At 46.1% G+C, this 16,203-nt stretch overlaps 1 protein-coding gene across 1 annotated transcript in view; it reads left to right on the top strand.

Moving 5' to 3' along the window:
• The window catches only part of PTPN9 (protein tyrosine phosphatase non-receptor type 9), an 81,917-nt gene extending 72,630 nt beyond the window's left edge, over positions 1-9,287 (top strand). The window contains exons 10-13 of the mRNA XM_049613883.1: positions 3,352-3,430; positions 4,622-4,772; positions 5,197-5,404; positions 6,198-9,287. Coding sequence (XP_049469840.1) covers positions 3,352-3,430; positions 4,622-4,772; positions 5,197-5,404; positions 6,198-6,412 — 653 coding nt within the window. The 3' untranslated portion in view covers positions 6,413-9,287. The remainder of the gene's footprint in view (positions 1-3,351; positions 3,431-4,621; positions 4,773-5,196; positions 5,405-6,197) is intronic.
• Positions 9,288-16,203: the final 6,916 nt, after the last annotated feature.

The raw sequence follows: 16,203 nt of genomic DNA, 5'->3' as shown, positions 1-16,203 counted from the left end.
TCTTTGTTATTCTAAATATGTGCCTAAATATTTAGAAATAAAATGTCATAATGTCTGGAACTAACTTTTAAATAGTTCTGTTAAAAAATATTCTTGTGTATGTATATACAAACAAATGTCTTATAATGATAGCTAAAAATGATAGCTTTCTAGCTAAAGAATATATGAGTACATTGTAGTATTCTTCCAACTTTTCATCAGTTTCAAATTTTTCAAAGTAAAAGTTGAGGGAGAAAAAAATGGATTCTTGGTACATTGTTAATTGGTCTGATGGTCACAGGTTTATATTTTCCCCCTAGAAGGGACCACTCCCTCCAAAAGGAGTCCTTTCAAGACACTAAGAAGAAATGAGAATTATCAGGAAAGATTTTTGGCATACAGGATATGATGTGATCTGCCTGAAAATGGGGGCTTTGTTGAGGAAGATGGCCTTGGCATGGTTGGACTTATGGAGGGTGAGGATTGGCTCTAGGGTGCCTCAGAATGCTTCCTTCTCGGATTTATAAGGCAAAACCACTGCTTAGAGTTGCAATTTATTCAGGGATTGGATCCTTTAGGGCAGCTTTGAAGGACTTGTCCAGAAGAAACTCCTCCAAGAGTAAGAGAGATTTTTTGAGTCAAGCATAGATCACCTTTGGACAGAATCAGCACTCTCTTAGGACTGGAAAATGGGGTCTTGTGATGTGGAGAAGGCTGATTTGATTTGCCTGGCTAACTTTCTTGGCTATATTGAGTATTCTGATTATAAAATTTTATTTTATTTTATTTTAATATATTTATTTTTGAGAGAGAGAGGGAGTGCACGTGAGTTGGGGAGGGGCAGAGAGAGATGGAAACAGAGGATCTGAAGCAGGCTCTGTGCTGACAGCAGAGAGCCTGATGAGAGGCTCGAACTCAGGAACCGTGAGATCATGACCTGAGCCAAAATCAGATGTTTAACCAACTGAGCCATCCAGGTGCCCCTCTGATTATCATTAATAATAATATTTCTACAAATAATGTCTGTCGTCTCTTGAGAGTATCTATTATATATTAGGTATATAATCTTCATCCAATTATTACAGAGACTCTGCAAGGAATGTTTATTAACCCAAGAACAAACTGAAGCCCAAAGAGGTTAGGTGATGTTGGATCACACACATAGTAAGTGGGAGAGCCCGGATTTGAACGTATGTCTGTTTGATTCAAAAGTCCTTGCAAGCCAAGTCAGAGGATTGTTTCACCCATGTCAGCATAAACCACTGATCTGGGAAGTGGGAAGTTTTCCCTTCTAAATTTCTCTGATGCCTTGGAGGAAATTCTGACCCTTCTTTGCCAAGCATGAGTCTGAGTAGTATCTGGGTTGTAGGTGCGCTGATTGGCAACACCATTTTTGCCAGTGATGTAAATGTGGAAGATAAAGGATATGAGTGCTGCTTGGTGCAGAATAGCGGGATGTGGACAAGGCCAGGAGTCAGAGATGGGGAAAGGGAGTTCTTAGTATCTGCTTCACATGCATCCGATGGTAATGGAAGTGCATTGTAGAAAATTTAGAAGATGGGATGAAATTCAATCATAACGCTAAGACTCCGAGATAATGTTAACATTTTGCCGCACCTCCTTCCAAACTATTTTCTGTGTGATCAAATAGATACAGACATACAAAATAGCTAACAAAATGGGCTCTTGCTATATATTACCTCTTTTCTCATCTGATGGTATCTTGTGAATACCTTTTCATAGCAAAAGTAACAGGTCTTACAAAATCATCTTTATGGACTGCTTAAATTGGGGATAGGCCATAATTTAACTAATCCTCTCTTGGTAGACATTTAGCTTGTTTCCAAGACTTTACATGCTTTTGGCAGTGTCCACTTCTGCCAAGAGGGAATTCTAGTATCATGAAACATTAATGCTGCTAAAAGGCTTGAGCAAAAATGGCAGTGAAACCAGCACACTTCCAGGACAAAATTAGCCCTTAATATTGCCCTTCTTCCCTGTAAGCAGAGGAGGAAAAAGCACTGGGAAAGTGAAGCCCAAAGAGGTTAGGTGATGTTGGATCACACATTGAATTACCCCAAGTGATTAGCTCCTTGATTAAAAGGGAGCTGGTGGCCCACAGGTATCTTCCAGGTTTCCCCTGAGCGCTCAGCCCTGTGAAGTTCTAACTCTAAAAAGGGAACCTGACAACATGACTCTTACCCTCAGTACCATGTTTGCCGAGACATGTTTAATTCTCACAAAGTAAAACGACTAATGTAAGACCATGTGAATTAAATGGTTAAGCCGCTTTGATCCAGCTGTGCCATCAAGAGCTGTCTATATTGTGATGAAGGAAGTTTTTAGAAAGATTCAACTGGCAGGGGCATCCAGAATAGACTGAGAGAGAAAGAGTCCTATTCAGAAAGGTAAACCAGAATGATATAGTAACTTTGGCAAAAGATGATGTGGTCCGTGTGGCAGTGAAATTGGGCCGGGAGAACAAGATGGGGACAGAAGGATAAAAACCAAAACCAACTCAAAGGCAGAAAATCTCTAGGACTTGGTGGCTGCTCTGGGAGATAAAGGAAATGGATAAGTCAGAGTTGACTTTTTAAAACAGTGATTTACAAATGCCAGTACTGTTAACAGACATGGGAAAGTAGAGAGAGAAAGCTCATTTTGAAGGAAGAGATTGGATTGCAAGTATGTTGGGTCTGAGGAGACCCATGATGGGATATGGAAGGGGAGTGATTCAGTAAGCTACTGATGTTTATAAGCTTAGGGGAGATGAAAGCAGCTAGAAGTGTGTACATAGTAGATACCGTCTGTCTGGATGTGCCAGCTGAAGCCCTGATGGTAAGGCTCTTGAGAGGGTGTGTAACAGTATTTCTCAAGCTATAACCTACCTACGGCTTCAACTGGGATCTTGTTAAAATGCAGACTGCACATTTCTTTTTTTTTCTTTTCTTTTTTTTAGTTTTATTTGAGAGAGACAGAGACAGTGTGAGTGGAGAAATGGCAAAGAGAGAGAGAGAGAGAGAGAGAGAGAGAGAGGGAGAGGGAGAGAATCCCTAGCAGGCTCCATGCTGCCTATGCAGAGTCCAATGTGGAGTTCAGACTCTTGAAACCACAAGATCATGATCTGAGTGGAAACCAAGAGTTGGATGCTTAACTGACCCAGGAGCCCCAGATTGCACATTTCTAACACTCTCGCATATAGTGCTGGTGCCAGTGGTTCAAGGACCACCCTGAAAAGCAGGGATGTAGTGAGAAGGGCAGGGAGCCGGTGTCTGTACTTGGGAGTTACTAGTTGGGAGAAAACCGGAAATGCCTGAGAAGGAAAGAAGGGCTTCCCAGAGTTATGTTCCTTGTCTTCTTCTTTTACTCCAGGCCCTTTGGAGAATACCTATCGTGACTTCTGGCTCATGGTATGGGAGCAAAAAGTCCTGGTGATTGTCATGACCACCCGGTGAGCCCTCTTTCTTCCTACTGCACTCTGCCCCCACCCTGTTTGTAAGCATGGAGGATTCCAGAGGGGATTCAACTCTTAGACCAATGAGGATTAGAAAAGCCATGGCAAAGAGTTTGAGATGTTTTAGCTTTTTCTTAGTGGACCCAGAATTAACATAGCCAGGGAATGGTAGAGATTGATAGATCTAACTTGAAAAAACTTTAATCGATGGCTCTGGTGACCCTGTGCCAGTTATAGGCTATTCCAAGGTCCTGGCCTCATCCACTAACGGAAGTCCTGGGAAATGTGGGGTAATTCACTTTTGATCTGCTCCCTACTTCCAAAGGGCAGCTGTCTTCCTGGCTTCTGAATTACCAGTTCCCCTTTGCTCTCCCCTTCCCTGCTACTTTTGATCGTTTTTCTGCTCATTTGTATTTCTGCCTATAAGAGAATTGCAAAAAGAGAGATGAAACATAATAGGTCAGGCAGGGAAGCTCTTGATGAAAAGAATCCTTTTGAAATTTTGGTCTGCATATCTGCCAAAACCTTAGGATACAAATTCATTAGTATCATCATTGTCATTATGATAATGATAACCTATTTCAGATGAGGAGAAGAAAGTTAATGAAAATGTTTGCTCAGTTCCCTTTCTTGTGGCACTGTCACAACCGCCTTTGATTTGGAGAGATGGTGGTGGCAGAAGGACCACCATGGAGCACTTTGGAGCCACTAAAGGGCAGTGACGTGGATTTCAGGCCTTTACCCAAACCTCATGCTGGCTCCCAGGAGCTGTGCCTTTCCCACTCCTCTCAGCCCAGGGCCCGTAATGGGGAAGGGAATGAACAGTGGCTGAGACACAGGACAGAGAGTTCAGTCTGGCCCACCACATTTCCTCTACTGTCTTTTTTTGTCCACCCAGTATTTATCCCAGATGTGTGAAGAGTACCAAGAAGTATCAGAAAAGGGGCCAAATGGTGTAGCAGGCACTCAATAAATGTCTGCTAAGTGAGTACATGCAGAAAATTAGCTGTCATTATATGTGTTTAGAACGAAGGTGTTCTTCCTTTCCTGCCCAGAAGCCAAGATACCGGTTAGAAGCAATGCAAGAGATGACATTGCTGCTAGGGGTACAGCAGATCATGGGGACAGCGGGCTTACTGCTGTGGAGAGGGAGGACAGAAGGCTTACCTTGCTCTGTGTTGTCTTCAGCTTTGAGGAGGGCGGCAGGAGAAAGTGTGGCCAGTACTGGCCTTTAGAAAGAGACTCTCGGATCCGATTCGGCTTCCTCACGGTGACCAATCTAGGCGTGGAGAACATGAACCATTATAAGAAAACAACGTTAGAAATTCACAACACGGAGGTAAATCCCAGTTTCTATTTTCTCACTTTTTTTAAGCTGGAGGAGAACCTTTACTGTAAAGAAAATCTCCAGAGGGAATAGGCAGGATTCCAGGCAGCTTATAAGTTACTTTCATTTTTCTGGGAACAAGATCAGGATATTCAGCTCAGAGCCAATAGAGCCATATTGTCTCAACCCAGCAGTGGCATTACTTAGGAATAAGAATTGTAAGAAATCTGGATCCTCCAATATAGAGAATTGTGTCCTCTCCAGACACTTAACCTTTCTTTTGGGTTTGTAGAGAAGCGATTGTGGAAGAAGTTAAGGGTGGTAGGCAGGAACCTTGGTGGTGGGGATCCCAGGGTGTCGAGAATATAGAAAAGCCAAAGGTAGTCAGGGCAAGCAGAAATGTCCTCATTAACTTTTGCTTCTTTTCCCATTCAAGGAACGGCAGAAACGCCAGGTGACCCACTTTCAGTTCCTGAGCTGGCCAGACTATGGTGTCCCTTCCTCAGCAGCTTCTCTCATTGACTTCTTAAGAGTGGTCAGGAACCAGCAGAGGCTGGCCGTCAGCAGCATGGGTGCACGCTCCAAAGGGCAGTGCCCTGAGCCACCCATTGTGGTCCACTGCAGTGCGGGCATTGGCAGGACAGGTAATGCACCTGATGCAGCAGCTCCAGAGGCAGTAAGGATGGGGGTAATAACAATGCTCTTACTGCCAGTTTGCAAGAATTTGATCCATTGGTGGTGAATCGCCATGAAAGTTCCTCCTTATGTACGTTTGGTATCCCTGGTGCCAGCTGTACTGGCCAGAATACACTTGACAGGCCAGGCCCCTAGCGTTTGATGCTTTATACCTCTCGTCAGCATGATGGTCTTCTGACCCCATCACTGTCACCTGGGTGTCCCAGGGACTGCAGCTGGGCTGTTGCTTCTTTCCCATCCCCCTCCCTAAGGACATCCCCACCCTGTGCTGTGCTCTCCATTCTGGAGCTAGTTAGCAGCTTTTGCCTTAAGGGGATGTGCATTGCAGGGACTGCTGGCCTTTCTAGTTCAGAGGTCCCTTTGGGAGAAAGTCAGGAAGAATAGGTTTGTGTTAGGTCTCTGTGGAAAAGTTGTGGAGTCTCTGAAAATTAGGGGCCAGGTGTGGGAATGCTGTCATTCTGTCTAAGATTAAAGCAGGCAGTTCCTATCTGTCACCTTTCCACCTACTCTTCCTGTTACCTCCATACTGTCCTGAGAGACAAGAGGCCTTCTCACTTCTCTGGACTCCCAACAGTCCAAAGTGACCTTCTCCTCGAATCCTTTCAGGCCTAAGGCCAGCTGGCTTCCTGCCATGAGGCACCCTGCCTTTGAATTCATTCATCCAACCTGCCTGGGTTATTTGGTACAGGGAGGGATGCAGGAGAGCTAGACCAGGTATGACCACTTTTTTCCTTCCTTCAGGTACCTTCTGTTCACTGGACATCTGCCTGGCACAGCTGGAGGAGCTTGGCACCCTTAATGTGTTCCAGACAGTGTCCCGCATGAGGACCCAGAGGGCCTTCAGCATCCAGACCCCTGAGCAGTACTATTTTTGCTACAAGGCAATCCTGGAGTTCGCAGAGAGGGAGGGCATGGTGCCCTCCAGTCACAACCTCCTGGCCATGGAGGGTCAGTAACTGTCCCACGATCCTCCTACCTGCTGGCCATCCTTCCTTAAACTACCCTGGACACCGCTGAGCCTGTAGGTTGCCACCAGTTACGCTGAAGCAATGGACCAACCTTTTACTTGTGTCTCCTGGCGCACTCGTGCACGCAAGGCAGTCTTTCCCTTTGGCTAGATAGATGTGGTGAAGTTGCCACTAGAGAGGGCCAGCAGCAATGTGTTCTTAATTCCTAGCACCTGCTATCGAACTGTGCCTTATTAAAACCAAATTGTGGCTATCGGTTTTTGCCAGGGGCCCCGAGGTAAGTGGGGAAGGAACCTCCCTCCCCCCTTTCCCAATGCCATTCTCCTTCTCGAGGTCTCTTTCCCATTCCTTCCCTTTGCTAGGATTTGATGGGGAGGTTTGGTGTGAGCATCCACCCTCCTTCCCAGAGAGCTTGACCAAGTTACATACTTTAGAGAACGTCCCCAGTGCCAAGCACGTTTATACCTAGGGCGTGTATTCCAGTCTTTTCTGTCATTCTCTGTGTGTGTGTGTATGTGTGCGCACTTACGTGTATGGGTCCATATGTACGTGTGTATATAATATATATTGTATGTGATAATATGGTCGTATTCTATAAATACATATACACAGAGATACTCCTTTGTAGACGTTCCTGGGGTTCCGTGTTGCAGTTCAGGACTGCTTGCTTCTTGGACCCTACTGTTTATCCTGGACTAGCTGGGGTTGGGGATCATATCTCTTACTGTCAAACCGCAGAGTGGTGGAAGAGGACACACACATCCACTCTTCATGCTCCTGCTACAGGCCTTCATTCTCACATAATGACTTATCTCTTTCCAGGAGACTGCCTGTTGCAGCCGAGAATTCTGGTTTGTGGTGACACTGGTTTAACTCAGCATGAATTGCTCTTATCTGATGATTTTACTTTGTTTACTTTGCCAATTTGAGGAATAGACCTCCACTGTGATTCCAGACCCCTCTTTCCTCTCACTGTCCCTTGGGGCTTGGGGTCTGGGAGTAGAAATGAACTCACTGAGCAGTCAGAGCCAAGAGCAATTGGTACGAAGTCTTAGAGGGAAAGAGAGGGAACCCAGGTGTGGGAGAAAGGAAACTACTATGAGAATCCCTCCTTGGGAGTGAGCTTTTTCTTTTCTAGAAAGTTCCTTTCCTTATGCAACTTGGCCCTGTCCACTCAAATGCCCATCTCTTCCTGCCTAGCAGCCTGCCACACTTTGGAGCTCAAGCTGGGTGGGTTCTGTGTCAATAAAAAGCTTGACCCCTGGCTGGGTGAGGCAGTTCCCTGCAATCACTGTTTGCCCCCTGTTCACCCAACCTGTCCCTGTCTGCTCCCGGCCTCCCCAGCCTGATGTGCCAGGGATGGAATCAAGAGTCCCCGGCACTCCACATTCCCAAGAATCCCAGGAACCCCTAAACCTTCCCCCATCACAGATGAGGTTGGCAGCTGATCAGACCTCAATACTTTTATACTGTAATAAGCTCTTTGAATGTATATATTCTTATTTTTACAATCTCTTCATTTTGTATTTAACGTCAATGGACTGAGTCAGATTCAGAAAATAATTGTAAATGTTCATATTCAATATCTTATAGCGATACAGTTTTGTATTTACAGATAAATATACCGACATGATCAAACCCTTTTAGCTTCATCAATTTAGTAGCAGTCTGGGGCTGGGAAGGTGAGGAGGGGGTCCAAGAGCTGGTCCGGGAGGGATGGGGAGGCAGGGAGGGACCCGAGGCCTGGGTATCTGAGACTCAGTTCTCAGAGCCATCTACCTTGTCCATAGGCCATGGCCCTAGCTCTGGGCCGGCAAAGGGAACCACCAGTTGAATGCTTGCTGGGTGCCAAGCTCTTATGCTCCGTGCTTTTCCCCCCATCACCTCATTCAAACCTAGCAATAATCCAGTGAGATTATTATTCTCACTACCTTCTATTTCTGTATAGATGAGGAAGGTAATGTCCGGAAGATTACAGTGATTTGCTCTGGAACTGGAGCTCAGGTTGGTGTGCTTACAAAGACTTTGGCCTCTTCACCGAATTGATCTTTGAAAGCAAAGATCAAGATAGTGTTTTGTCCTAGGAAACCAGAGGGTTTTTTGTTTTTTTGTTTTTGTTTTGTTTTGTTTTTTAGCTCTCCTTGCAGAGTATAAACCATTCTTAAATTCCAGGTAGTTGATCCTGGCCCCATGATGCATGTTGGGTAACAGAGTTGGGGACTGATGCTCCCAGGTAGAACCTCCTGGTGTCAGGTCCTGAGGTCTCCAGAGTACCAAAGGGATCATCCTCCCAAGGAAACACCATGTATAGGGGTACACTGGTCTTTGTGGGAAGATCTTCCGTCTCTCTTAGAATGGAACCAGGAGCTTTGTCCATGTAGCACCACTCCCTCTGCCGTGTAGCTACTCCTTGTTGACCAGTGACAGCCTGCCCAGTTGGGACAGTTCTGGCCTGGAGAGTGTGCAAATATTGGGATGTTCTTAATAAAAGTCATAGCAGCCAACATTTACTGGGTCCTTAATTCTATTCCACAAACTATTCAAAGCGCTTTCTAGATGTTATTCACCACCCTCAAAACAACCTTTTGAGGTAGGTATTGACCAAAATAAAACTGAGGCACAGGAAAATTTAATTAGCCAATCAAGAATCCTGGTCATCTGACTCAAAAGGACCTGCTGTTCATTCCTACTAGAGTCCCTGTAAGGATCCATCTCCTGACCTGCCATATTTTTTTACTTTCTCACTTCAATCAAGAGCTGAAGTGTAGAATAAAAGACTAAGCCAGTCCTTTCCCTGGATGAGTCTTTGTTCTGTTGGGGGCAAGCAAACATAAGAGGTGAACAGAGATACTTGAAATCTGGGAAATCAGAGGGGTTTAGGGAAATGTGGAGGAAACAGGATTAGTGATAAGAGATCTGGAGGAGGTAGTCTTGAACTGTCTTTTGTTTGAAGAGGCTGTAACCAGACCGCTCTGCAAATTCAGTAGTTATACATGAGTCGCACATCTGAGCCTTGGTGAGGTCATGACTGGCAAGAACTCCATAAAAATGCAGATTCCTGGGTCCTGCCTCGTAGGTGATTGAAAGATAGGATGAGCCAGGTTTCAGAAGCATTGTCTTAGTCCATGTTCCTGACTCTGAGGAAGGTTAGCAAATTGGTGTTTCCTAAATCTGAAAGCAAGGGATCAATAGCTTTCCCCTACTGCCGTAGTTTACTTGTAGCTTTTACCATTGAGAAGAGAGTGACTACCCAATGTGAGCCTACCTGTGCTAGGTGTTTCAAGAGGGAAGGGAAGGGGAAGACCGAGAAGGAGCTTGGATCTGTTGAGGAAGTTAAGGCTCTCACACCGGAGAATTGGTGAACAAAGCAAGAGAACCTGCTGTCAAATCCTGGACTGTACAGTTGAGAACATGAGATCAAGTGTTCAGGGGAGAGAGAGCATTTCAGGCCAACTCAGGCTTCTTCCCATTTGAGTGCTGTTTTTTTCACCTAACTTATTCCCTCTAGCGATGGTCCCCGCATCCTGTCCCTGTCAGCTAAGATGGGACATCTGAGGTGAAGGGTGCCCCAGCGCCCTCAGTTTAGGAGGCCTACCAGTGTCCATTTCCATGTCATCACATGCAGGTAAATGACAGAGTGGGACCAGTTCTTGGGCAACTGGACTATTTAGCATTGTAGTTTGAGGGAGATAAGATTCCCAATCTTTTTTCTTAATTTTTTTTAAATGTTTATTCCATTTTGAGAGACAGAGCATGAGTGGGGGAGGGGCAGAGAGAGAGGGAGACAGAATCTGAAGCAGGCTCCAGGCTCTGAGCTGTCAGCACAGAGCCTGACACAGGGCTTGAACTCCTGAACTGTGAGATCATGACCTGAGCCAAAGTTGGCCACTTAACCAACTGAGCCACGCAGGCGCCCCGAGAGTCCCACTCTTAAAGCCTCTCGTCTCTAGGCACAAGCAGACACGCATATGGAAACACACATCAGAGACCTTGGGGGAGGTGGGCCAGGAAGAAAGCCTTCCTAGAGTGACTGAGCTCTTTAGTAGTTTTGAGGCCTCACCACTCAACCCCAACCAGCTCCTAGCTTCCTTTTGTAAAAGAAGGAGCCTCATTAGATGATACTACTACAGACCCTCCAACTCTTAAGGGGCTATTCTTTGATGGACAGTGTGAATTCCTATAGACAAACCATCAGGCCCTTCTCTGGTTGGGTCAGCTCCCACTTGCAGTCCCTAGTTTTAGCTTTTCAAAAGTCTCTTCTTTCAAGCTGCTGCCACTTCCCCGTTTTCTCTCACATCCTTCCCCACTTGGCCCCCAACTTAGAAAGCAGGTCAGGTTTCCCCTGTAATTCCCAGGCAAAGCCCTAGGCCTTAAAGGCTTCTGTGCTGCTCCATGTGGAGCTGACAGGGTGAGTCAGAGTCGAGGAATGAACCGACCAAGGTCCCAGAGTTGTCAGCCGTGGTCTTAGATTTGTCTCAGGCCTTGGTCACTCCCCACAGACCACCATTCTCTTACCAAGGGCAGGAGCTTTAGCTCCTGCCCGGGAGGGAACCTGATTTTCTCTTGGGGAATATCTGCCCTATGGTTACCATCACAACAGTTGTGACTAGCCAGTGTTGCGGACTGCGCTGCTCTTAACTGACCACAGAGAAGACTGGGTCTTCTCCACAAAAAGAAGGATAGCACTCAGAAATCTGTTGAAGTGTTTACTCTCCCTCCACCCCGCCATCACTCTTATAAAAATCTGTATGTTTTAAGGTAAATCTGGCATGCTGCAGTCTTTTTATTTTTTTATTTTTTTTAAATCTGAGTAGAGCGGACACATCATGTTACATTAATGTCAGGTGTACAGCATAGTAATTCAACTTCTCCTTAAGTTATGCGGGCATACTGGAGTCTTAAATACCCACGTTTTTTCTGGCTAAGGCCAATGTGGACATAGCTAGCCAGCTACACCAGAATCCCAGCCAGGAGTGTTGGATGGAGATTGGGAGCGGTGATCCCTTTTCAACAGGTCAGGGTAATATGTTCCTGATGGTTGTTAGGGCTAAGATGGAGATGAAAGTAGGAAAGCAAGACAGTGAGAGGCACATAGAAGGTAGTCAAAGAAGGCACAGTGCCTCTCCCAACTCCAGGCTCACTTCCTTCCACCCCTAGCCCCACATCAGAACGTGGCTATTTCTCTAAGCTAATGTACTTGTCTAAAGCTTCAAAACTGGCCAGGTGCTCAGTTGAGCCTAGGCCAGCCATTTCATCCTGAGGGGTCTGTTGCTTCCTTGACCTTGAATGAATACCTATTCTTTGGTCATCAGCCAATGGACTAATGGAGTCTGACTGACGTTCAGGAGAGATGTTAGGCTGGAGATGCCAATTGGGGACTTAGTCGAGATAAAAGCTAGAGGCCTTGGGGCGCCTGGGTGGCTCAGTCAGTCGAGCATTCAACTCTTGATTTCGGCTCAGGTCATGATCTTAGAGTCATGGGATCAAGCCTTGCATTGAGCCCTGTGTCAGGCTCCATGGTGAGCATGGAGCCTGCTTGAGACTCTCTCCCTCTCTCTCTCTCTCTCCCTCCCCCTCTCCCCTACTCGTGCATGCTCTCTCAAATTAAAAAAAAAAAAAATGTTAGAGGCCAAGGAAGTGGGTGAGAACAGAGAAGGAGGCGAGCAAGAAGAGAGGAGAGATATTTGGAGTCCCCAACATTAAGGAGAGGATGAAAAGCTTGTGAAAGATTCTGATTAATAGACTGAAGTAACAGAGGACATGGCCAGGCTGTATTCTCACAACCTGGTCAGTTAGGGAGTGGTTAGGATGAATGTACAGGAATCAGAAATGTAGGTGCACGGGTGGTGTTCTCTGGCCAGGTACTGATGGAGAGGCGGTGTGTATGGAAGGTGAGAGTAGAGACTGGTTTTCAGGCTGTCTCCAACCAAAGCAAGGACCACATTTGTCTCTTACATATTAGGGCTCTGAATAAGACTATTCAAACAAAGGAGGAAACTACTACTTTAATTTTTTTTTTAATGTTTATCTTTATTTTTGAGACAGCATGAGCCGGGGAGAGGCAGACATGGAATCAAAAGCAGGCTTCAGGCTCTGAGCTGTCAGCACAGAGCCCGACGCAGGGCTCGAACTCGTCAACTGTGAGATAGGACCTGAGCCAAAGTCAGACGCTCAACCGACTGAGACACCCAGGCACCCCGGAAACTGCTACTTTAAAAAATAAAATAAAATCACCAAACAAATGACATACAAAAGAAAACATTTTGAAAATGGAAAGCCAGGGGGCCTGGGTGGCTCAGGCAGTTAAGCTTCTGACTCTTGGTTTCAGCTCAGGCCACAACCTCATGGTTCATGAGATCAAGGCCCGCATAGGGCCCACGTTGGGCTCTGTGCTGGCAGAACAGAGAGCCTGCTTAGGATTTTCTCTCTCCCTCTCTCTGCCCCTCCCCCCTCAAAATAAATAAATAAACTTAAAAAATAAAGTTAAGAGGGAGAAAATGTAAAGTCAGGTTGTACTTACTTCCTAGATTTGGGCTGGAAATGATCCAGAAGGGTATATTAATGCTCAGTGAAAGGCAGTGAGTAGCAATCTTAAAACCCACTAAAAAATTCCAAGCCTCCAAACTACCCAGAAATCAGGAATATGGAATATGTTCAACCTAAGCCAGTTGACTGCCAGGGAAATAGTTTCTTCACACAATGGGATTGTGGGCTCCTTTAGGCCAGTCCTGGGCTCTTCCCTCAGACTGCTGCACCAGGAACTTTGCACGTGAATGGCCAAGAGAAGAGGGAGGAGTGAGGAGACAGAGGGGGAAAAAAGTCTGTGCAGTCTTGACTAAATATTTATTTATTTATTTATTTATTTATTTATTTAGTAAGTAATCTCTCTGCCCAATGTAGGGCTTGAACTCACAACCTCAAGATCAAGATTCCCGTGTTCAGCCAGGTGTCCCAGGCATATTTTATTTTTAATCTCACAGCCCACTGAAGTAGGTATTCTTATTCTTAGTTTGCAGATAAGGAAATTGAGAAGATAAATAACTTGTAAAAGACTTCCAGCTAGGAAGTGGCTAAACTGAGATTCTGACCTATAGTTTGAGCTTTTTCCCCTTGAGCCTATATGGCAGTTTGGGTTGGGAGTGGAGAGCAAGTCTCAGACGCCCCTCATCTGGATATTCCCAAACTGGCAGTGGTCTTCTAAAGCTAGCAGAGCTTGTCAGCAGGGCACTGGCACTGACATTTTTTTTGGCAGAGTCACTGAAGTGCAGGCCCTAAATGTCTCAATCACCACCTACCACCCTAAAGAACTAAATGAGTCCTTTTTGTGAATGAGGGTGCGTGTGTGTGCACGCGCTTGCGCACACACACGCATGATGCCCGTGAGACAGGATGTCAGTGGGTATGACGGTTTTGAGCAGTGCTGTGAGTTAAGGACGCACGTATGTATGTGGTTGGGAGAACTATCTTCCTTCTCTGAGGATAACTTTTTTTTTGGAAAGGGCCAGAAATCATTTAGAACTATCTGGGGACAAAATGCTCTTGGAATTAGGGAGGTAAGGTGGGTGGAACAGCAAGAAGGAGGCTGTTTTTCTCCAGAAGGTTCCAATGTGAATCATGGGCCCTAGTGTGTATAGAGGCAGCACATGGGGGAGTGGACAAAGCTCAGGCTTTGGGCCCAGACAGACTCAACTTGGACTAGTCATTCTACTACTGCTCTGAGCCTCAGTTTACTCAAATATAATTACGATAATAATCCCTAACTCACACAAAAGAGGCCTCCTGGGAATCAGAACCTGGCTTCCCAATGTGACTTCTCCAAGGAAGGCCCTCATCCGTATCCATTCACTGTTTTGTCCTGATAGAGTGGGGGTGGGGTGGGGGTGGATGTAACCTTTAATTTAGCTGGTGGGCCAATGTCACCAAATCAAATACTCACTTTCCCAAAGAGTCTGGGACTGGCTCTCCTATGTAGGCATCAGCGTACTGAGTCAGAAACAATAATCCCTGTACTCCTTCTAAGGGGGTCTCCTATGCCTGATTGCTGTGGACACTGGAGGCTCAGAGGTGAATCGGATAGAGTGGCTACCCTCATGGAGCTTTGTCTAGAGAGATCTGTTCGGAGGCGACTGCCACCCGGCTGGTGTACCAAGGAGGGCAGGGAGTGTCAGCAACATCTGTTTCTCTGAGTGGGAGTAACTACTGTGGTTGCAAATGTTCATAAGTAGCTTCATCCACAGAATACCACTTGCTGTTTCAGCTTACAGACAAATACTTGGGCCTTTGGCCTCCACAGAAGCTCAAAACTTTACTAGATGTATTAAAGCACATTTTATCACCACACTTGATCTTCATAACCGCGCAAGGATTGCTGTTACACTCTTGTGCAGGACAGGGGGCTAACCCACAGATAATAAGAGACTGAGAACCACGTGACTCAACTCCCAGACTAATGTTATTTCAGCTCTACCACCCTGCCTCATCTGTGTCTACAGATGCATTCACACAGTAACTGTTATGCCTTCATCTAGGGTGGAACCTCTTGGGAAATAGAATAGAAATCTGAGATGGGGCTCCAGGCATCAGGGGGTCTCTGTTCTGAATTAGGAAAACTTGGTTCTCACCCTAGGGAACCCCCAGTCTGAGAAGGAACCTCAACCTCCATGGCCCTGCCAGGTGCTAGGCCTCCCACTGAATACACAGTCCTCACGTCCTGGCCTTCCAGCCTCCACGCCCTTTCCTTCAGTGATCTCATCAACCAAGTTACCTCCCAAATTCTAGTCCCCACTTCACCTGGGATGACCACTGCCCTTTCCAAATCAGTATTTCTTCCCATCTGTCCTCTCCCCTTAGTGGCAAGCTTCCCTCCCATCAGAAAACGCCCTTCCCTATGGACCCTGAGTGGAGGAAGAGTCCTTTGGGCCTTTCTACTTCAATTTCCATCCCCATTTCACAGGAGGGAAACAGCCCCAAAGGGGAAGAAGTACTTGCCTAAAGATATATAACCAGTCACTGGCCAGGCAAAGCCTAGAACCCAGATTACCCAACCGTTAGCCTCAAACTCTCCCACCTCTTCACACACCAGACCACTAACTCACCCTCACCATCACCATCACCCATATTGAATTAGCCACTCAGGCCCCTTGAATCTCTCTCAAATACACCTCTCCTTTTTTATTCTTTTTGCTTCCTATTGCCACTGCTCTGGTCAAGTCCTCGTTATAGCTCACCTGAGTTATTGGGCAGCCTAACTGGCATCAGGCCCCACTCTGCCCACAGGACTCTAACCCCTTCACATTCTGCACACCCCACATCGGCCACACTAACTTCCTTTCCTTGATGCCTCAGTCAACAGGTCTTTCTTGCTCACTCTGTGTGCTCTGACCCCAGGCTCAGCTCTGTTGAGCAACTTCTGGTTGAAAGTTAGGACAAACACTGCAAATGATTCAGGGAAGGATCCGAGTCAGAGCTTTTGACTTGAGGGCTACTGAAAGTAGGCAAAGCTTTCTGCACTGGGTGGCTGGGAGAGAGAAAAGCAATTTTCCTTTGGCTCCATCACCTATGCATCCCACCAGAAGATGTACCTCTGGTCTCCAAACCCAGTATTAATGACAGCCTTTGTGCTCTGCCTTCACTGCCTACAGGCACCTCTCACTCAACTATTCTCAGCCCCTGTCTAGCTACTGGGATGGTGACCATCTTAAACCATAGTTCTGGGCCTACAGTCTGGGACTGTGCTGCTTGGACATTGTGTTGTGCAAGTCTAAGAATTTTAACCAGGT

This window comes from Panthera uncia (assembly GCF_023721935.1).
Source record: "Panthera uncia isolate 11264 chromosome B3 unlocalized genomic scaffold, Puncia_PCG_1.0 HiC_scaffold_1, whole genome shotgun sequence".
Taxonomy (NCBI): Eukaryota; Metazoa; Chordata; class Mammalia; order Carnivora; family Felidae; genus Panthera; species Panthera uncia.
Note: the sequence above shows the minus strand (reverse complement) of the source record. Positions and strands in the feature narration are given on the sequence as shown.